We start from the raw sequence: 16,057 nt of genomic DNA on the forward strand, positions 1-16,057 counted from the left end.
TGTTATAAAACAAAGTTTATTCTGCAATATTTTGTCATAATGAATTGCATCTCTTTGGTAAAAATAAACTTTATAAACATTTTAATTAACAGAGATTAGCATACAAAAAACTAAACTTCTGTAAATATTCTTTAAAACGGGTAAAGGACTAAAGTGGAGGAAAAAGGGTTAGAATTGGTCACCTACAGGCAAAATTATCCTAACCAAACCCAAGGACGCTGCTTATGCTACATCAGAAACAAGCTAGAGGGAACATTTTAAAAACAACTCTGGTTCATTTGATCAGAAAGCATTCTTACAATTCACTTTTAAATAAATAATAGTTACAATGAATTGGCAATTATAAAATGTTTTATATCACTATATGGCAGCAACATAATACTTTTAATTATGCACTTTTTAGTTTGAAGAAACGTACATTTATAAAACAGACTTGGTAATGGCACTGGCAGTTAGTTGTGAAGAATGTGCTTTAACATAGAATGGCAGGTGCAACATTTAAAATATTCTATGTCTTCTTTCCAATAAATATTTTGACTACACTGTTATTAACACGTGTGAGTGTAGTTTGCTTTAACCAAAGCTTTTCCTTTTCAGCCTAATGAGAAGCTGCAAACTAGGCAACCTCCAGTTTAAAATTGGATTTTAAAATGTTTGAGGCAACTTTCAGAAAAGCAATTTAGTATCTGGGTCTGAAAAACCAGCACAGGTTTGTACAGTATCCACATCACAATTTACCCAAAGCAGAGCAGCCTCCCTTCCACACCAGTCCTGTGCACTTCTCCACTGTGTCTAAAGAAATGAAGGTGGTTCATTTATACTTTTGTTGCCTTTTAACTGCTGTTAAAGTATATTTGAGTCAACCATTGGCATGAACATTTTACATATGTCACTAAAGAAAACCAACCCACCAACAGTCAAAATAACTTTTAATTATACTCCATTTATACTATATACACCAGGGTCTTTAACTCAGGTGGCAAACAAACCCAAACCCCATTCTAGCTATGGAAGCGAAAGGAACCGCAACTATTCTGACCTTCAGTTCTCTCCTGCTGAAAGCTGTGAGGATGCAGCTTTCACTGTTAGCTGCTCACCAGCATAGGTTTATTGCTTGTTGCATATGTTCATTAAATGCACTGATAGCTTCCCAGTCCCACACCTTCAGTAACACGATCACCTGCTTCAGGGTTAGCCATGGCACAGCCACACTCCTAGTAAGTATTAACCTCCTCAGGTTTTATCCAAGGCCAAAAGAAGCTCAGAATCAAACCTAGCTATGAAGCTGATATTGGCACGGTTTCCCAAGTGACTGGACATTGATCCAGCTTTCCTTGGAAGCCAGAGAAGAGTTGCAACCAACTCCAGCACGAGCCATATGGCACCCTTCTTCAACAGCAGCCCACTGAAGTCATGGCACCGAGCAAAACTCCTGACTGCTAACAGCACCTCTCTGTAGGTGAATCCTCATTTTCTGCATTGATGCAGACTCTGCCTTTGCAGTATTCAGTCAAAACGCAAAAGCAAACTATGAGCAAAAAGTAGTTCCGCTGAGCATTCACATCTGCACTTACAAAAAAATCCTAAGAACCACTGCATTTATCTGTAACTTTCTTTCAAATAGTGAGTTTTTCCCTACTATTCATCAGTAACATCTAATACCAGATCTCATTGGCTAATGCACCACTTGTGATATCCAGAAGACATACACACCTGTACAAACATTGTCCTGTTACAGGTGTAGACTAATGGTGTTAACATGAAGTAGGAATGCAGCAGAGTTCTTCCCTTTCAAGAAATAAAACAATTCATTCTTAAAACTGAAGTGTTTGGGGAAAAAAAAAAAATGGAAAAAAAGGAAAAGACATTTTCTAGTGTTTGTGCTTTAAAAAGAAAATTGGCTTTGTATTCCAAAACATGCTACAAAAGAACCTCAGATATTTCAGGCTTGATCCTACAGCCATGAAATCAGTGGGAGCACCACTATTGTCTTCAAGAGGCACTGAACCAGGCCCTTAGAGCAACAGACCCTCAGCAGCACGGCTGTACTCATATTTAAAGTAGATGTTTATGGCAGTACTCATGAAAAGATTGACAAATAAGAAAAAACACTGATCTCTAAAAGGCCTCCAAAGAGCCAGAAAAACATTCCGCTAGGGAAGGTTACTTTTTGGCTGAACCCAGCACTGTCTTCAACAACCAAAGCAGTGGATGCTGGTTTCCTACTTCTAATTCTTACTCAGCTTTGCCCAAGAACTGCTGGAAACAACAGCTCAACGTGTTAGCTAAAAACTTTATGGCACATTGCACTGCCCTTCAGAAACAGGAAAGATGACCACTTATATTGTCTAAGATTCTGAAACATACTTAAGGCATCCTTATTGTTACAGCACAGTTAAAACCCACTCTAACAGCACTGAGTACCCATTTTTGAACAGAAAACCTTTTTTCTTTAAAAAAAAAAAAAAACAATAAAAGATCAGAAACCACCACTTAGATAAACTAAAGAGGAAAAAACTCACCATACCACTAATTATTTTTTCTTTTTGGCCAAAAGATGTGTGGGAACTCTAGAGATTCTTTTATTGCAAAAATGAATTGTGAAGGAATTCCTTCCCAAAACAGACATCCAAGGGGCAAAGGCTTGCCTTTCTTGTTAGATGCACTGTATGTGGCAGGCCTAAAGGATTCACAGAACAGAAGGCACGCTGATCTGGGAAACAGAGAGTATGGACAGCCAAAAAACACAAATTGCTTTTCTGTGTTCAGTAATTCAAAAGGAAGCTATTTGGCTTTGTTTCAGGTTGGGGATGAAATTTCTCTTTTCAGCGGTCATTCATGACCTAACCACCTAAAACCTCTACCTTACTTCCAATTTAACAGCATGAGCTGCTGTTCTTTATTCTCTGAGTCTCTCTCTTCCACTGGGGAGCAAGGCAGCAGATGTGGCAGTGGGACAGCAGCAGAACTTCTGCTAATGCTCTCAGACACGTGGTCTGATTATCGGGTGGTGGTACGTGGAGCCTGGAGTTGGACTCAGTGATCCCTATTTTTCCCTTCCATCTCAAGATATTCCACAGTTATACGATTCCACTACATATTCAACAGTGGCAGTGATGAGAGGACATCAAGCTTGGCAAATGGCAGCGTTCACTGTTGGCTACACCCAAGATGTGTGCACAAAGATGTGTAACAAAGCGACCCCTATCCTCTGCCCCCCAAGACATTATGTCTTAAGATGGAAAAAACAACAACAACAACACAACAACCAACAGGTTCAGGAACCTGACCTGCAGATAGCAGGTTGGCAGTGGGAGTATAAGCAGGAAAGAAAAATAAAGCAGAGGGTGGCACCCACCTCAGCTACCCCTTGTCCACTCTGCCTGGGAGGGCTGTACTCCTTCCCTCTGCCCAGAGTACTTACAGCTTGCTGAGAGCACCTCCTGCAGTGGTGCAATTTTCAGACGCTGTACTGGATGGGCTGAAAACTGCAGCCACTGGGAGCTACCTCTGCAGCATTTCCACTGAAGAGCTGTTAGAAGAGCAGAGAGAGAGCACATGGGAGGAGGTAATTCAGGCCAGAAGATTTCTTTTTTTTTTTTTCCTTCTTTCCTTTTCTTTTTTCTCCTCCTTTTTAAATCTTTACATGGAAGTCAGAGCCCTTAGACAGGGCAAAATTCACCTCTGCAGATGGGGCCAGCAGGTGTCAACATGAACCATAACATGCATCTGAGCAAATATAACTCTGGAAAAAAAAAAAAACCCTATTTAAAAGAAAAAAAAAGAAAAGGAAAAAAGTGATCATTAAGAAGTATGCTTTCAGGTTTTCACAAGTCATGCATCTCTTCTAATCTGAGAAGTTTATTTTTTTTTTTTTCTTTTTAGGCAGTGATTTAAAAATAAATGGCTAAATTACAGTTAGTGCCAAAAATAAAAAAGCAATGAGTCCTTTTATGGCTTTGATCTCCCTTGTGAAGGGTAAAAGTAGAAGAGTATTGCCACAATTAAAAAAAATATATGTATATATTCAACATTGACAAACATACTATTTTTTCCTTTGCTTGTGACTGTGGGTCTTTGCAGTACTTATTAAGGAACCCAAGCACGTTTGGATGCCAGCAAGATGGAGCAGAGACCCCGCTGCTTCTTTCAGCTCCTCATCAATTTCTTGACACAACTCCTTCAGTGCTCTGTTGCTAGGCTGACTTTTCTCAGAGGTATCTACACAAGGTTGTGATGCATAGCCACTGTCTCCAAGAGGATCGTCTTCATAGTCAACGTCTGTATCCACTTCACTGTGAAATCCTTCACTGCCATCACTTCCAGCATGGCTGTTCTTGGAGATAAATTCATACACCTCATCAACAGAGGACAAGGAAGACACACTGGACCTAGATGCACAACGCTGCGAACCCATGCTGCTAGCACTGTAATTATGATCCTCCTTCGGATCAATATTGGTGGCTGCAGAATCATTTTCTTGCAAATTTATGGAACTGGAAGGATTAAATGCACTGCCATAACTCCTCTTCTTAGGTGTCTTCAGAGACTGAGGTTTCTCACCTATTAAAAATGAATTCCATCAATAAGCATATACTCAATGAGATCACTTTCGAAAAAACCCACGCTTTGGCTGCTGACTGCAAAGAATAAGCTGGAAGCTAGCACTAGCACTTAAGAGCTAGAATTTCTTGTGCACATTTCCTGCCATCCACAGAAGACAATCGTCTTCAACTAATCACAGATAAAAGATGGAGACACAGAGAAGTAGCTAAGAATCTTTTTAGCATCTAGCACAGAAAGGGCAAGGGAAGAACTTTGCACACAAAAAAAAAAAAAAAGGAGAAAAGAGAAAGTGGTTCTATAAAACTGATGCTAGCAGAAAGAATGATCAAAACAGATTTGCTTCTTGACTCCTCTTACTACTGGTGAGATCCACCACTGCAACTTTAAAGAAAACATTTAGCTGCAGGGTAAAGGAAAAACCAGTAAAATGGCTTATGCTTACAGTCTAGCATCCCTTGTTCAATTGAAGTATTCAACAGCATCATCGCAGTAGCAGCATCAATATCAGATTCTGCAAAGGAAAAGCAGCAAAATGTTACAACTTGGGTAAGACTGACAAAATTAGGTCTCTAGAACACACGAAGAATATATATATCTGCAGACATTAGTCTACTATGAAGAACAGCAGAAAAATGTGTAAGGATTCAGATCCAGCATGATTCTAATACGGTAAAAAAAATTAAGGCATAAATGATCCAAAGTGGCACTGTATGAGTCACGTGGCTACAGAATGGCCATGTATCTCAAGAACAATAACCCTACTAATGCTAAACTCTTGCTGAATTCTTACTTAACTGAATTCATATAACCACATCTGAAGCCAAGAAACAGCAACTTTAATCAGATGCTCATGATGATGATATTACAAATAAAAGCCACTTGTTGATAAAGAAAGATAACACATAAGGCAAAACAAGGCACCTAGTCAGCTTCATACTCTCATCCTATGAATGAACGCACAAGACTGAAGAGTGCTGTTAAACACAACACTAATTCAGCATGCATTTTCTGTTTCCTATTACCTCAGCACAAAGTGCCCTCTTTGCAGGATTTTTCACATTACAAACATGTAAAATGGAGCAAATAGAGAAGACAAAAGGGGAAAAAGAACAGAACTGCTCCATCTGGAAGGTATAGAGATATGCATAAGAAATAGGCAATTGAGAAAGATTCAGATGAACAGCAGTGATTTAGTTATGGTGACAAACTACTTGTAAAATGCTGTCCTTTGCTGCACTGAGTGGATTAGAAGCAGAGAAATGGGGCTGGAAGACAAGTGCTGGAAAATGCCAGCATTAAGTGGAATGGTCTCTGCATCCTGCTCAGCTACTGCTGAGAAAGGAGCAGCTGAAGTGAAACATCAGCAATCCCATTTGCAGTCCATCTCCCACTTCACTACATGCATTAGCTGTGTTACCGAACTTCAGTGGGACTGAATATTGGGAGGGAGACTGCAGAATTGCCAATTTGATTTCCTTACCTTACACAGCTTTTGATAGCCTCACTCCAGTCAATGGGAAATTTGAATAGCACCACGTTGGCGTTTATCAACATGGGAAGTGAATGAGCTGCTGCCTCCAAAACAGGTTGTAAGACGTACACCTTTCCCATTATTTTCTAGCATTTTTAAATCAATATACTTAAAGGCCTTGTTCCACTGCACTTGCAAGATGTTTTCATTCTCTGCTTTAGCAGTAACAGAGCAACTGAACTGACAAGTCATAATTCGCCATTTACAGCACAACTGACAAAAAGAAATAAAACCTTCAACAGTTAGTTTCTTTCACTTTCCATAATCAGCAAGTGAAATAGTCTGACTCCTTACTTGCCATAGACTCCTTCTAACAAACAGTGCTAGTACAGAAACACCACCCTGATACACTGACAAGTAACGGGAGGAACTAATGAAACACTACAACCTCCCTGGTCATGCTGACCACACTATACATTCTGCATGCTAGCACCCCCAAAGAAAAAGGAAGGAGTTGTGCAGCAACTTCATTTATCTTGAAGAATTACCAGTGCTTCTCGTCACCATTATTATGTTCTGGCTTCCCTGGCAATTGCTCTCCTTGAGCAATTATTTCCCAAATCTGTCTTAGGACTCACCAGCAAAATCACTGAGAGAGATCTCTTATACACTGTGTAGAGCCCTGAGCACCCTGGGTCTGCTCAAGAAAAAAAAATTCCTCCTTCAGTACTGCATGAAAGCAAGCAGGGGACATCCACCAGCTCTCTGCAACAGAAAAGGGTGCTTCCTTACCACCACAGCACAGCCAGAACCCCTACATCAACGTGTGGTCACTGTCACTGTGGGACAGGCTCTGCCTTTAAAGCCTTGGCTCTGCTGCCCAAGCAGTGCTTCTGGTTTATGGCTGAAGACTAAAAGCGGCCTCTCACCTCAACAGGGCTGGGTGTCCTGCTGCTGCAGCCCTGCTTTGCTGATGGCATTATCCTTCTGAAAGAGCTCTAACAACACCACAACAACAAATTAACCAATGCACACTTTTTCTTGGAATCAGCTGTTTAACATTTGAGCATGATTCACCTCCCAGCACTTTATTTTTGATGAGGACAAACCATCAGCAGATTAATCTTTATTACTGAGGTACAAGACCTGCTTCTAAAGAAATGTGGTGATATCCCAGTATGCTGCCTAGCTCCTTTCTGGTACGAAGGCCCAATGCAATGCTGTAAAACAAGGAAAACTGTACAAGCACATATGGGAAAATGAAGTAATCATCTTCTGCTCAGCAGCTGTTGCTACTTCTATTTGCATTTGTCTACCAATGAAAAACAGATTTCCATCTTAAATTCACCCCTTTTTTTTTTTTTTTTTTAAATCTGATTCTGGTGTGCTGTTTTTTCTCATGGAAAGTGAAAGCGGGAGAAAAGCATGGCCAAGTCCTCAAAGCCTTTAAAATCTGTAAGAGTAGGTAGATACCAGTGGGCTGGGGAAGTGGATACCAGGAAGACAGCAACACTGCATTCAGCAAGAATTCCCTGAAAATAAACAGTAAAACAACCCAAGGGATGCAGAGGTGAGCACAGCAGCTAGTTACAGATGTAAGTTACACACAGCCCTGAGTTCTGCTTCAAACCATATTTCAGCAGGAAGCTGCTCCTCCTAGAGCTTCAGCAAGGCACCTTCACCTGCAGGTGTCCACACTAAAAGACAACTCGTTCCTTCTTAGGAGCAGCTTCCCTTTGGTTTTCTCTGTGCTGCAGAAGTGGCTACATGGATATCCCCTACTTAGCTTGTATCTTGCTGCTGGTGTGGCTGTGACAAAGGGTGCAATTCTGCAGCTGCCAAGAATGACTGTACTGAACAATGCTACATCAGGTCTCAGTGCTGCCTACTGCACAGGCAACCAAGAGAGGTGGGCATGTTGTGGAACATCCTTCAGACATCTGCAGTCACGTGCACTTAATGTGGTAGACAGGGAAATGGATTGTACATGGAGTTCTAGCTATGGCCAGAAGAGATCATAGAATCATCATAGGATCTGTTTAGCTTGGAGAAAGTCTTCAAAAATCACCAAGCCCAACCATCAGCCTAACCTACTGAGTCCCATCACTAAACTATGTCCCTTTATGCCGTGTCCTCACATCTATTAAACACCTCCACAGACAGACTCCTGCACTTTACTTGGGCAGCCTGTTCCAATACTCGACTATCCTTTAGGTAAAAACTATCCTTTAGGTAAAGAAATTATTTCTAACGTTCAACCTAAACCTCCCCTGGCACAGCTTGAGGCCATTGCCTCAATCCTATCACTTGCCACTTGAGAGAAGAGACTGATCCCCACCTTGCCATAACCTCCTTTCAGGCAGCTGTAGAGAGCAATGAGGCCTCCCCTCAACCTTCTCTTCTCCAGACTAAACTGCTCCAATTCCCTCAGCCACTCCTACACGTTTTGTTTTCCAGTTCCCTCACCAGCTTGGTTGCTTTTTTCTGAATGTGCAACCCAGTGTCTTGAACTGAGAGGCCCAAACTGAACACAGTACTCTAAGGTGGGGCCTCACCAATTAAGTACAGAGCAAAGGTCACTTCCCTCATCCTGCTGGCCATAGTATTCCTGATGCAGGCCAGGAACCACTGGCCTTCTTGCCCACCTGGGCACACTGCTGGCTCATGTTCAGTCAGCCACTAACCAGCATCCCCAGGTCCCTTTCTGTTTGCCAGGGTGCTCTTCTTTGAGCCTACACTCAATCCCCTCAACCAAATTGCTGATAAAAATATTAAACAAAACTAGCTCTAAGCCAGAGCCCTGGGGAATGCTGGTGGTGACTAGCCACCAAACGGGCTGAGTTCCATTCAGCATGATTCTGCTGAGCCCAGCCATCCAGACAGATCGCTCCTCCACAGTCATATCCCCAGCACAACTCAGTCCAATCCAATCTTCCTTTCCCAAGCTTTGGTGACAGTGGCTAAAATAATAACTAGACAATGTAAACTCTTTCAGTTGTGAATGCAACTGAAAGTTTTTTCTTATACCTACTGCATGACTTGTGCAGTTGCAAACACACAGGGATAAACTTGGTTACAGAGTACCACAGATACTGTGAACTACATGTCAAGTCAGTTTGTTAAACCCATCCTGTTCTTTTCTTCTGAGGGCTAAAGGGAACATTTTGTATTTTTTAACGTGATGCCTTAACTAAACAGATATCATAAATCTATTCTGTTCACCAGCAAATTTAGATATTTCTACACAGCTACACTGGCAACAATATCAACTTGTGCTTAACTTTTTTTAGCAAATGGGTGAAGTGCCGTCTGTGCAGCACTCTTCTGACTCGTTCCTCATTCCCTTCTAATTACTGCCCAGCCACCTATTCCAAACACCCAACTTTTAGGCACTACTGTGGCTACATACCACATACAACAAAAATTTGCTGCCTTTCTGTCTCAGTTTGTGGTAACCAATAAAAACCTCAAACTGACTAGACAGTCCCCAGTGTAGAGATGCAGAGCTTTCAAACTGGTTTTCTACAGAACTACTCAGTCTTAAAGTAGGTCATATTTGATGTGTCTGCTAAATGCTTTGCTGGAAAATAACAAGACTTCTTTTATAATTTGAAACCAATCTTATAGATTTATGCTTAATACACACGTCACTAATATAATAAGCATGCATTCTACTAAATGTTTTGTGTTTTTTTTGTAACCTAGCAGACCCTCCAGAAAAGGCCTATGTAAAAAATAAATCAAAATCACCTGAGGTTTAGAATATGGTTGTGACTAGCAAAACTAGCACAGCAGAAGGAAAGAAAACTCATAGTTACCTTTGAGAGATCGGCCATTATTCTGCTTAAGTACTGAAGATAAGTAGTGAGGAGAAGATGACCTACTGGAAAGAAATTCAACAAGTCAAACAAAACCTCAATTAACCAAATAATGCATACAAAGTGTATTAGACATAATATTATTATCATAGAACAATTAGAACACCCAAAAGACACCACAGTTTGACTAATAAACCAAACAGCAGCAATTTCTATTGCCTCAGTGGAGTACTGGACACATTGATTATTGCACATTGTTTATATAACACAGTGAACCATCAGCAGCATTTGGGAAACACCACACACAGAGGAGAAGCCTCGCTGGCAATGCAGACTTCACTTACTAAAATAGATGTATCTTTGCTTGATCCTACATCTGAGCAAAATAGTAGCTGATGCAGAGACACTTGGAATCTGGGAGAAGCAGCACTGGTAAGAACCAGTTGTGTTTGTTTCTTTTTCAAATGGTGGAAGATTAGCAAAAATAAAAGATGCTTTGTGCAAAAAGCTGGGGAAGGACAAGAGCTATCTGCTGATTTCCAAGTCATCTGAGGCTGGGCTGCTCCATGGATGACATCTGCATTTTGCATTATCTTAGCAGCTTCCATCTGGCAAAGTACCAGTTAATACACTGCAGAATGCAAGTTGTGCTATACACCCAGCCCTGATTATTCTGTTCATTATAAGTGCACTGTCAAACAAATAAATATAACAGTAACAATGTACAACTTTTAAAAAGGCATGAACCACAGCAATAAACATTTTTAAAATTCTTTTACCTGTACAGTAATTGGGCAATAAAGAGATGAGTCCAATCTGGAAAAGCTACCTCACAAGATTAATAGAATAATTTTATCATTAAAGTATGTTTACATTTCATACTTATCTTTGCTAGGCAGCTTTATTTTTTAAAATTAGCCAGATATCTCCTCCTCTCCACTTCCCCTCCCCCCAACACAAAGCTGCTAAGTATTTAATCGTATAGATTTTTAATTATTGGTCTAGATCATTAAATAAAACCAAACCAACTGCACCAATTATTCAAATATCCTTTTCAAACTAGAATATTCCTTCTTTAAGCTGAATTGTGCTGCACCACCCTGCAGTCAGCTGCTATGGGGGATGCCCCTTAGTGCTGCCACTGCCCAGATTTGTCATCACCACCGTGCCCAATCTCAGTTTGTCAGTGGTGATGGCTCCAAAGGTTGGTGCAGTGCAGACTGCTAATGACAAGGAGAAAGTGCACAAACTGAAAGCAAGGTGACTTGAAACACATCATCTGAGCCAAATAAGCAGTTCTTGCTGCGCTGCAGCTTGCCTGGCACTGGAAACCAAAGTTCCTGAAAAGGACAGCAATATTTAGCATCTCCCAGTGAAGTAGCCACAGGAAGAAAGATTCAGCATAGCCGAGTGCAAACACACACAAAAGCCAAGTTCGCTGTCTGATACGTTTTCTTGTGGGGGTGACGGAGTGCAAAGGGAACAGATCCAAAAACAGAATAAAAAAAAAAAAACACAGGGTGAGCAGTGGACTCAGCCTTAACATGGGTCACTCCACAGTCTGCAGGTAAAGTGCACAAATAGATGCTAAACTTCTTCATCCTTTCATTCAAGCCCAGATCCTTCAAGATGCACTTAGGTCTTTCCCATAGTAAATGAATGCTTAGTATTAAGATAACCTATGCACATGCACAAGGCATTCGTGAGATGATGGCTGTGGAGACTGCTAGAAACAGGTGCTAGGAACAGAATGCAGCCAGGCAACCTGCACCAACCTGCTGAACAACCTGCACAGAAATAAAACGCGTCACTGAAGCTTGCATTGTAGTAGGTGATGAGCATCAGTTTGCTAGACACAAATTACAGCTTTGGAAAGCTTCTGATCAAAGCGACACTTTAAACTGTATTTTAAAATGCTGTTGAATTATAGGTGTATTCCCCATGAACACAGTAAAAAAAAAAAAAATTACAAACAGAAGCTCTCCCACTGAGAAATTCAGGTATTGCCCTGGAGTTAAGTTTGGATGGTTCACTCCAGCTCTGCCCAGCAGTACCTCTGGGCTTCCTCTTTCCCTTTACACACAAGGCAGTGCCTTGTGGCCCTTCCTCAGAATTAAGCCACAGTTTAAATCTCAATTTAAGAATTTTTAAGCATGGAAGGGAGAAGAAAAATACATATATTTTTCTGCCTATGAGTGAAAGTCTTAGAAATGTATTTTTAGTAGTAATTTTTAAAAAAGCTATAATTAGGGAGAAGTTGAGCATCTTAAACTGCTGTTCCTATCTTACTATTCTTATACATACAAGCACTATAGAACTCTTCATATTTTGAAGTCAGTGGGAGTTTTGCCACGTGCCTGTATTTCCTTGTAATTGCAACTGTCGGCAAGTGTGACTAATCCTTCAGTGAAGGCAACCAGTTACCAAAACCAGCAGCTTCAAACTGAAGTCTTGGTCCTGCAGGCACTTCAGAATACTTCCCTACACTGAACTTGACTGCACTGTATTTATACAAACGAAATTAATCATGTTAAGGCTTGTATCATCAGACTTACTTGAAGAACTTGGAGACACTGAAAACGTAACTGGACAAGGCTCTGAAGAACCTGCCCTGGCCTGGGTCTGACTCCTTCCCCTGCCCCTTTGGCTGGGCAGACAACACCCTGAGGTCCCGTCCCAACTGCACCACTCCTACAGCTACAGCTTGCACAGGGTGTGAGATCCCAAGGTCAATGCCCTGTGAGACTCTTAGAAAGTTCTGCTAAATATTCAGTATCGGTTTCACAGACTGTGTCTGCAATCCCAGTTCCTCCTGGTTGTTAAGGAAACTCCTTGCAGTAAGACAAGGCATAGGGCAACGTACAGACATCATAATTACCTCTTATCTCACCCCAATTGTTTGCCAATCTAGGTAATCCAGCCACATGCCTACCTAACTCCTGATCCCATCAGCAGCTGTGCATTCCTAGCTACTTTCCATCCTCCTACTCTCTGTGCCACCTCTAAGTGCTCACTCTGACTGATGTTCCTCTTCCTATACCAGGAACACACTGTGATGTTTACTTGAAACTCTCCAAAATGTATTGCCTAATCTTAAAATGTATCAGAAGAGGAAGCCTCATTGAGCGTCCTTTGAGGTGGAATCTGCTAATAGGAAAGACTGTTCTTCTCATCCCCACCACAAAATGTATCTAACAGCCTCAGAGAAAAATGCTTCTCTCTTAGACCAGCTTTTCCAGGCACTTCAGACCATAGAGAAGTTGACTGTTCTTAACAGCAGCATATGATATATACATTTTATATCCAAATGCAGTGATTTACGAGAGAACGCATGCTCCCTTTCCAGCAAGCATCACCAGATACATCCCAGATGGTCCTGGTGACCTGTGCTCAAAGCAGGATTTTGCTGCAGTTAGGGCCACTGCCTGCTCTCCAAAGAAATGGCACTCATGAGCACCCCATCAGTCCAGACTCACGTCACCTCTTAGAAACCAGTGAGAAAAGCAGTGGCTGTTTGCAAAGCCCCAAAACAAAGGCAGCATAAGCCTCAGCACTAATTTTCGCCTGGGTTATTCCAGCCAGGACCCCTAACAAGACACAATAAGAAGGGGAAAAAAAAGAAAGAGGTAGAAGAAAGAAGAGAGAATATTTAAGAGAAAGCACTTCTTCAGATCATTACACTGACCCCAGATCTACTATCTGGGAAGCCTGAGCTTGTGACCTCTCTGATCCTGTCCAGCCAGTCTTCCTGGCCTGTCTACACAGCTCAAAGTCCACTCAAATTCTTTTGCTAATGGACGTCAGTCACCAACAACTGCTCAGGTATTTCCTGTGGTAGGTAGGTGAACATAACTGCATGTTGCACTCGTATGAGAAGATTCACCTACCTTGGTGGTGATGCCGGTGGAGTGTAGAATGCAAGTGCTGAAGGAAATGGCTGCTTTTTCAGTGCTTGAACGAGATTAGGCTTATATTCTGGATCGACACACCACAAGGAACCTTTTCCATTCACCTGCAAAAAAGAAGTACAAAAAAGATGCTACAGAATTGGTAATGCACATGGCAGAAGGGAGGGGTAGCTCAGCGCCTGGATAGGACTATAGTTCTATGGGATTGAGAGATGTGTACCTACTCTGTTATCCTCCACTCTTGCAGTACCCCAGGGCTAGTGGCACACACAAGAAAACAATGTGCTCCAACTAAAATGTGTGAAACTATTAAAAGATAGAAGTGGTCCTGTCCAGCCACAGAGAAAAGTCTCAAAGCAAACCTCAAAGTTCGGTGGAACACCTCCTGCAAGCCCACAGAGGCCACCAGGCCATCTTCAGCCAGTGATGAGGTGGAATACAATTTTACAGATGGATACTCCATGACTTCAAAAGACCCATAAGGCATACAAGTTTGAGGTCCTACATTAGTCACTGGACTTCTCAGAAAGAGTGGAAATATTTTGCTACTAATGGTGAAAGGAAATCAAATCAGGGAGAGTTTCTGCTTGAAAAATAAAGAGAGATACTGCTCTGTAATTTTAGTTGAAGCCACTGTTCTTCGATGTCTCACAGCACCTCTCAGTTATTTATTTTTTTAGCCTGAAACTTCCTTACATCAATTTCTTTGTGCTAAAAATGAGCACAGCCTGAAAAGCGCAAGATAGGTATCAACAAGCCTACCCTTAATGAAGCAGCTAACCCCTGCTCCATGGCAGCTGACGGGAGGCTGTAGCTGGCTGGGCACTAACAGCGGGATCCTCTCAGCTGGCTCCATTCATCTCTTCTGCGCCAGACTAATGCTCTCATCAATTCCTGCATCTCTCCTGGAGCTCAGCACTTGCCCTGGCCAGCACGGAGGCTCACTGGTTGTCCCCCATAAGAGGCCCAAACCCAGCTTTTGTTTCCTTTCAGAGCTTTGAGGCTCTTTCATTCACAAAGTTCTGGGAACTCCCCCCACCCACAAACCACTGCTCCACACTCTTTTATCTATTACCTTAGGCGAGCACTTCTACTTCTGGGTTAGTATGAAAACATATAGCTGTGCACCATTATCTACCCTCAAAGTTGTCAGAAGGCCAGCGATGCTTGGTGAGGATGCAGCTCCTGCTTCCTCACAACTTGACCCCCTCTGGTGGCAATTAATAAAAAATAAATATTGAAAATCCCAAAACCCACAACCACGTAATAGTTTAGCAAAGAGCAGTTGCCTGACACATCTCATAGCAGCTACTTGCCCTTCATCACTCTTCACCTCACTAAATTATATAACTGCCAGCATGCAAAAGCACACAACTTTTCAAATAAGTGTCAGTAAGGGCAGAGGAAGAAATTTTCATCCCCTCCTTCTACAAAGCCCAAAGCCATATGTACTGCCACTGCTCCAAATTAGAGGGCTCACAGGGGAACAGAAACACGCCCCTGGTTAACCAAACAGGCTGCAACCTAGGGCCCCACATCCCTTGCTTGCTGCCCTTTAACAACACAACTTTCCATATTGACTCTACCACTTTCCCTGTTAGGAGGGGGGAAAAAAAAAAAAAAACAGAAAAATAACAACAAAAAACAGAATACATTTACATGAATGTAACCTTTGACTTCCCTTCACCTACTCAGAACCCAGTAGATTCGCTAAGGAAGGAAAGGAGTGGGCAGTTCCTGTTGCCCTGATGCCAAAACATTTGGTGCAAATCCTATGCTCTCCATGAGGCTTCCAGATCTGGAGCAGATGAGCTGTAATACGCAGATCCACAAAGCAGCAAGCTGTAGACCAGTTTCCAAGACTTCTCTTCCCTACCCTCACTCTTCTTCTGAGCTTCACATCTCTTCTCCCAGACAAGGGTGCCCACTCATTTAAAGTAGGCATATTGAGAACCAGCATCCAGCCCTGCAGTACAACCCAGCCCTTCCTGACATCTGCTGAGCTCCAGGCTGTGCATCAAGGACCTCCATCTCCATTGAAATGTCAGACATGCACTACGTACACTTCTGATAACAAGCCTGCTACCACTTGTGCTGAAGTCCAACCACGTGGTTTCAGGTTTTGTTTACTGACTTTGGGGTGAGAGCAAGTGTTGTTTCACTTTGTTTTGGAAGCCAGAGCAGACTCTTTGAGAAACACGATGGGAAATGAGAGAAGGAGGATGGAAGTAAGCAGTAAAATCATTTGAGCCAGTAAGCCATCTATACAGAAGTATCCTAGACTTTAAGAAGTG

The 16,057-nt window shown here is 41.9% G+C and overlaps 1 protein-coding gene across 7 annotated transcripts in view; it reads right to left on the minus strand.

The window, feature by feature from the left end:
- The window catches only part of FOXN2 (forkhead box N2), a 29,130-nt gene continuing 13,073 nt past the window's right edge, over positions 1–16,057 (minus strand). For 5 of the 7 annotated variants that reach the window (XM_085218834.1, XM_085218836.1, XM_085218835.1 and 2 more), the window contains 5 exons: positions 13,743–13,867; positions 9,856–9,920; positions 5,009–5,077; positions 4,047–4,563; positions 1–3,532 (listed from right to left, as the gene is read on the minus strand). In XM_085218834.1, the coding sequence (XP_085074960.1) occupies positions 3,505–3,532; positions 4,047–4,563; positions 5,009–5,077; positions 9,856–9,920; positions 13,743–13,867 (804 nt within the window). In that variant the 3' untranslated portion in view covers positions 1–3,504. Of the gene's footprint in view, positions 4,564–5,008; positions 5,078–9,855; positions 9,921–13,742; positions 13,868–16,057 lie in introns of all 7 variants that reach the window. The other 2 variants (XM_085218839.1, XM_085218840.1) reach the window with 2 other exon arrangements.

Source organism: Meleagris gallopavo, chromosome 2 (assembly GCF_905368555.1).
Source record: "Meleagris gallopavo chromosome 2, MGAL_WU_HG_1.1, whole genome shotgun sequence".
NCBI classification, from domain to species: domain Eukaryota; kingdom Metazoa; phylum Chordata; class Aves; order Galliformes; family Phasianidae; genus Meleagris; species Meleagris gallopavo.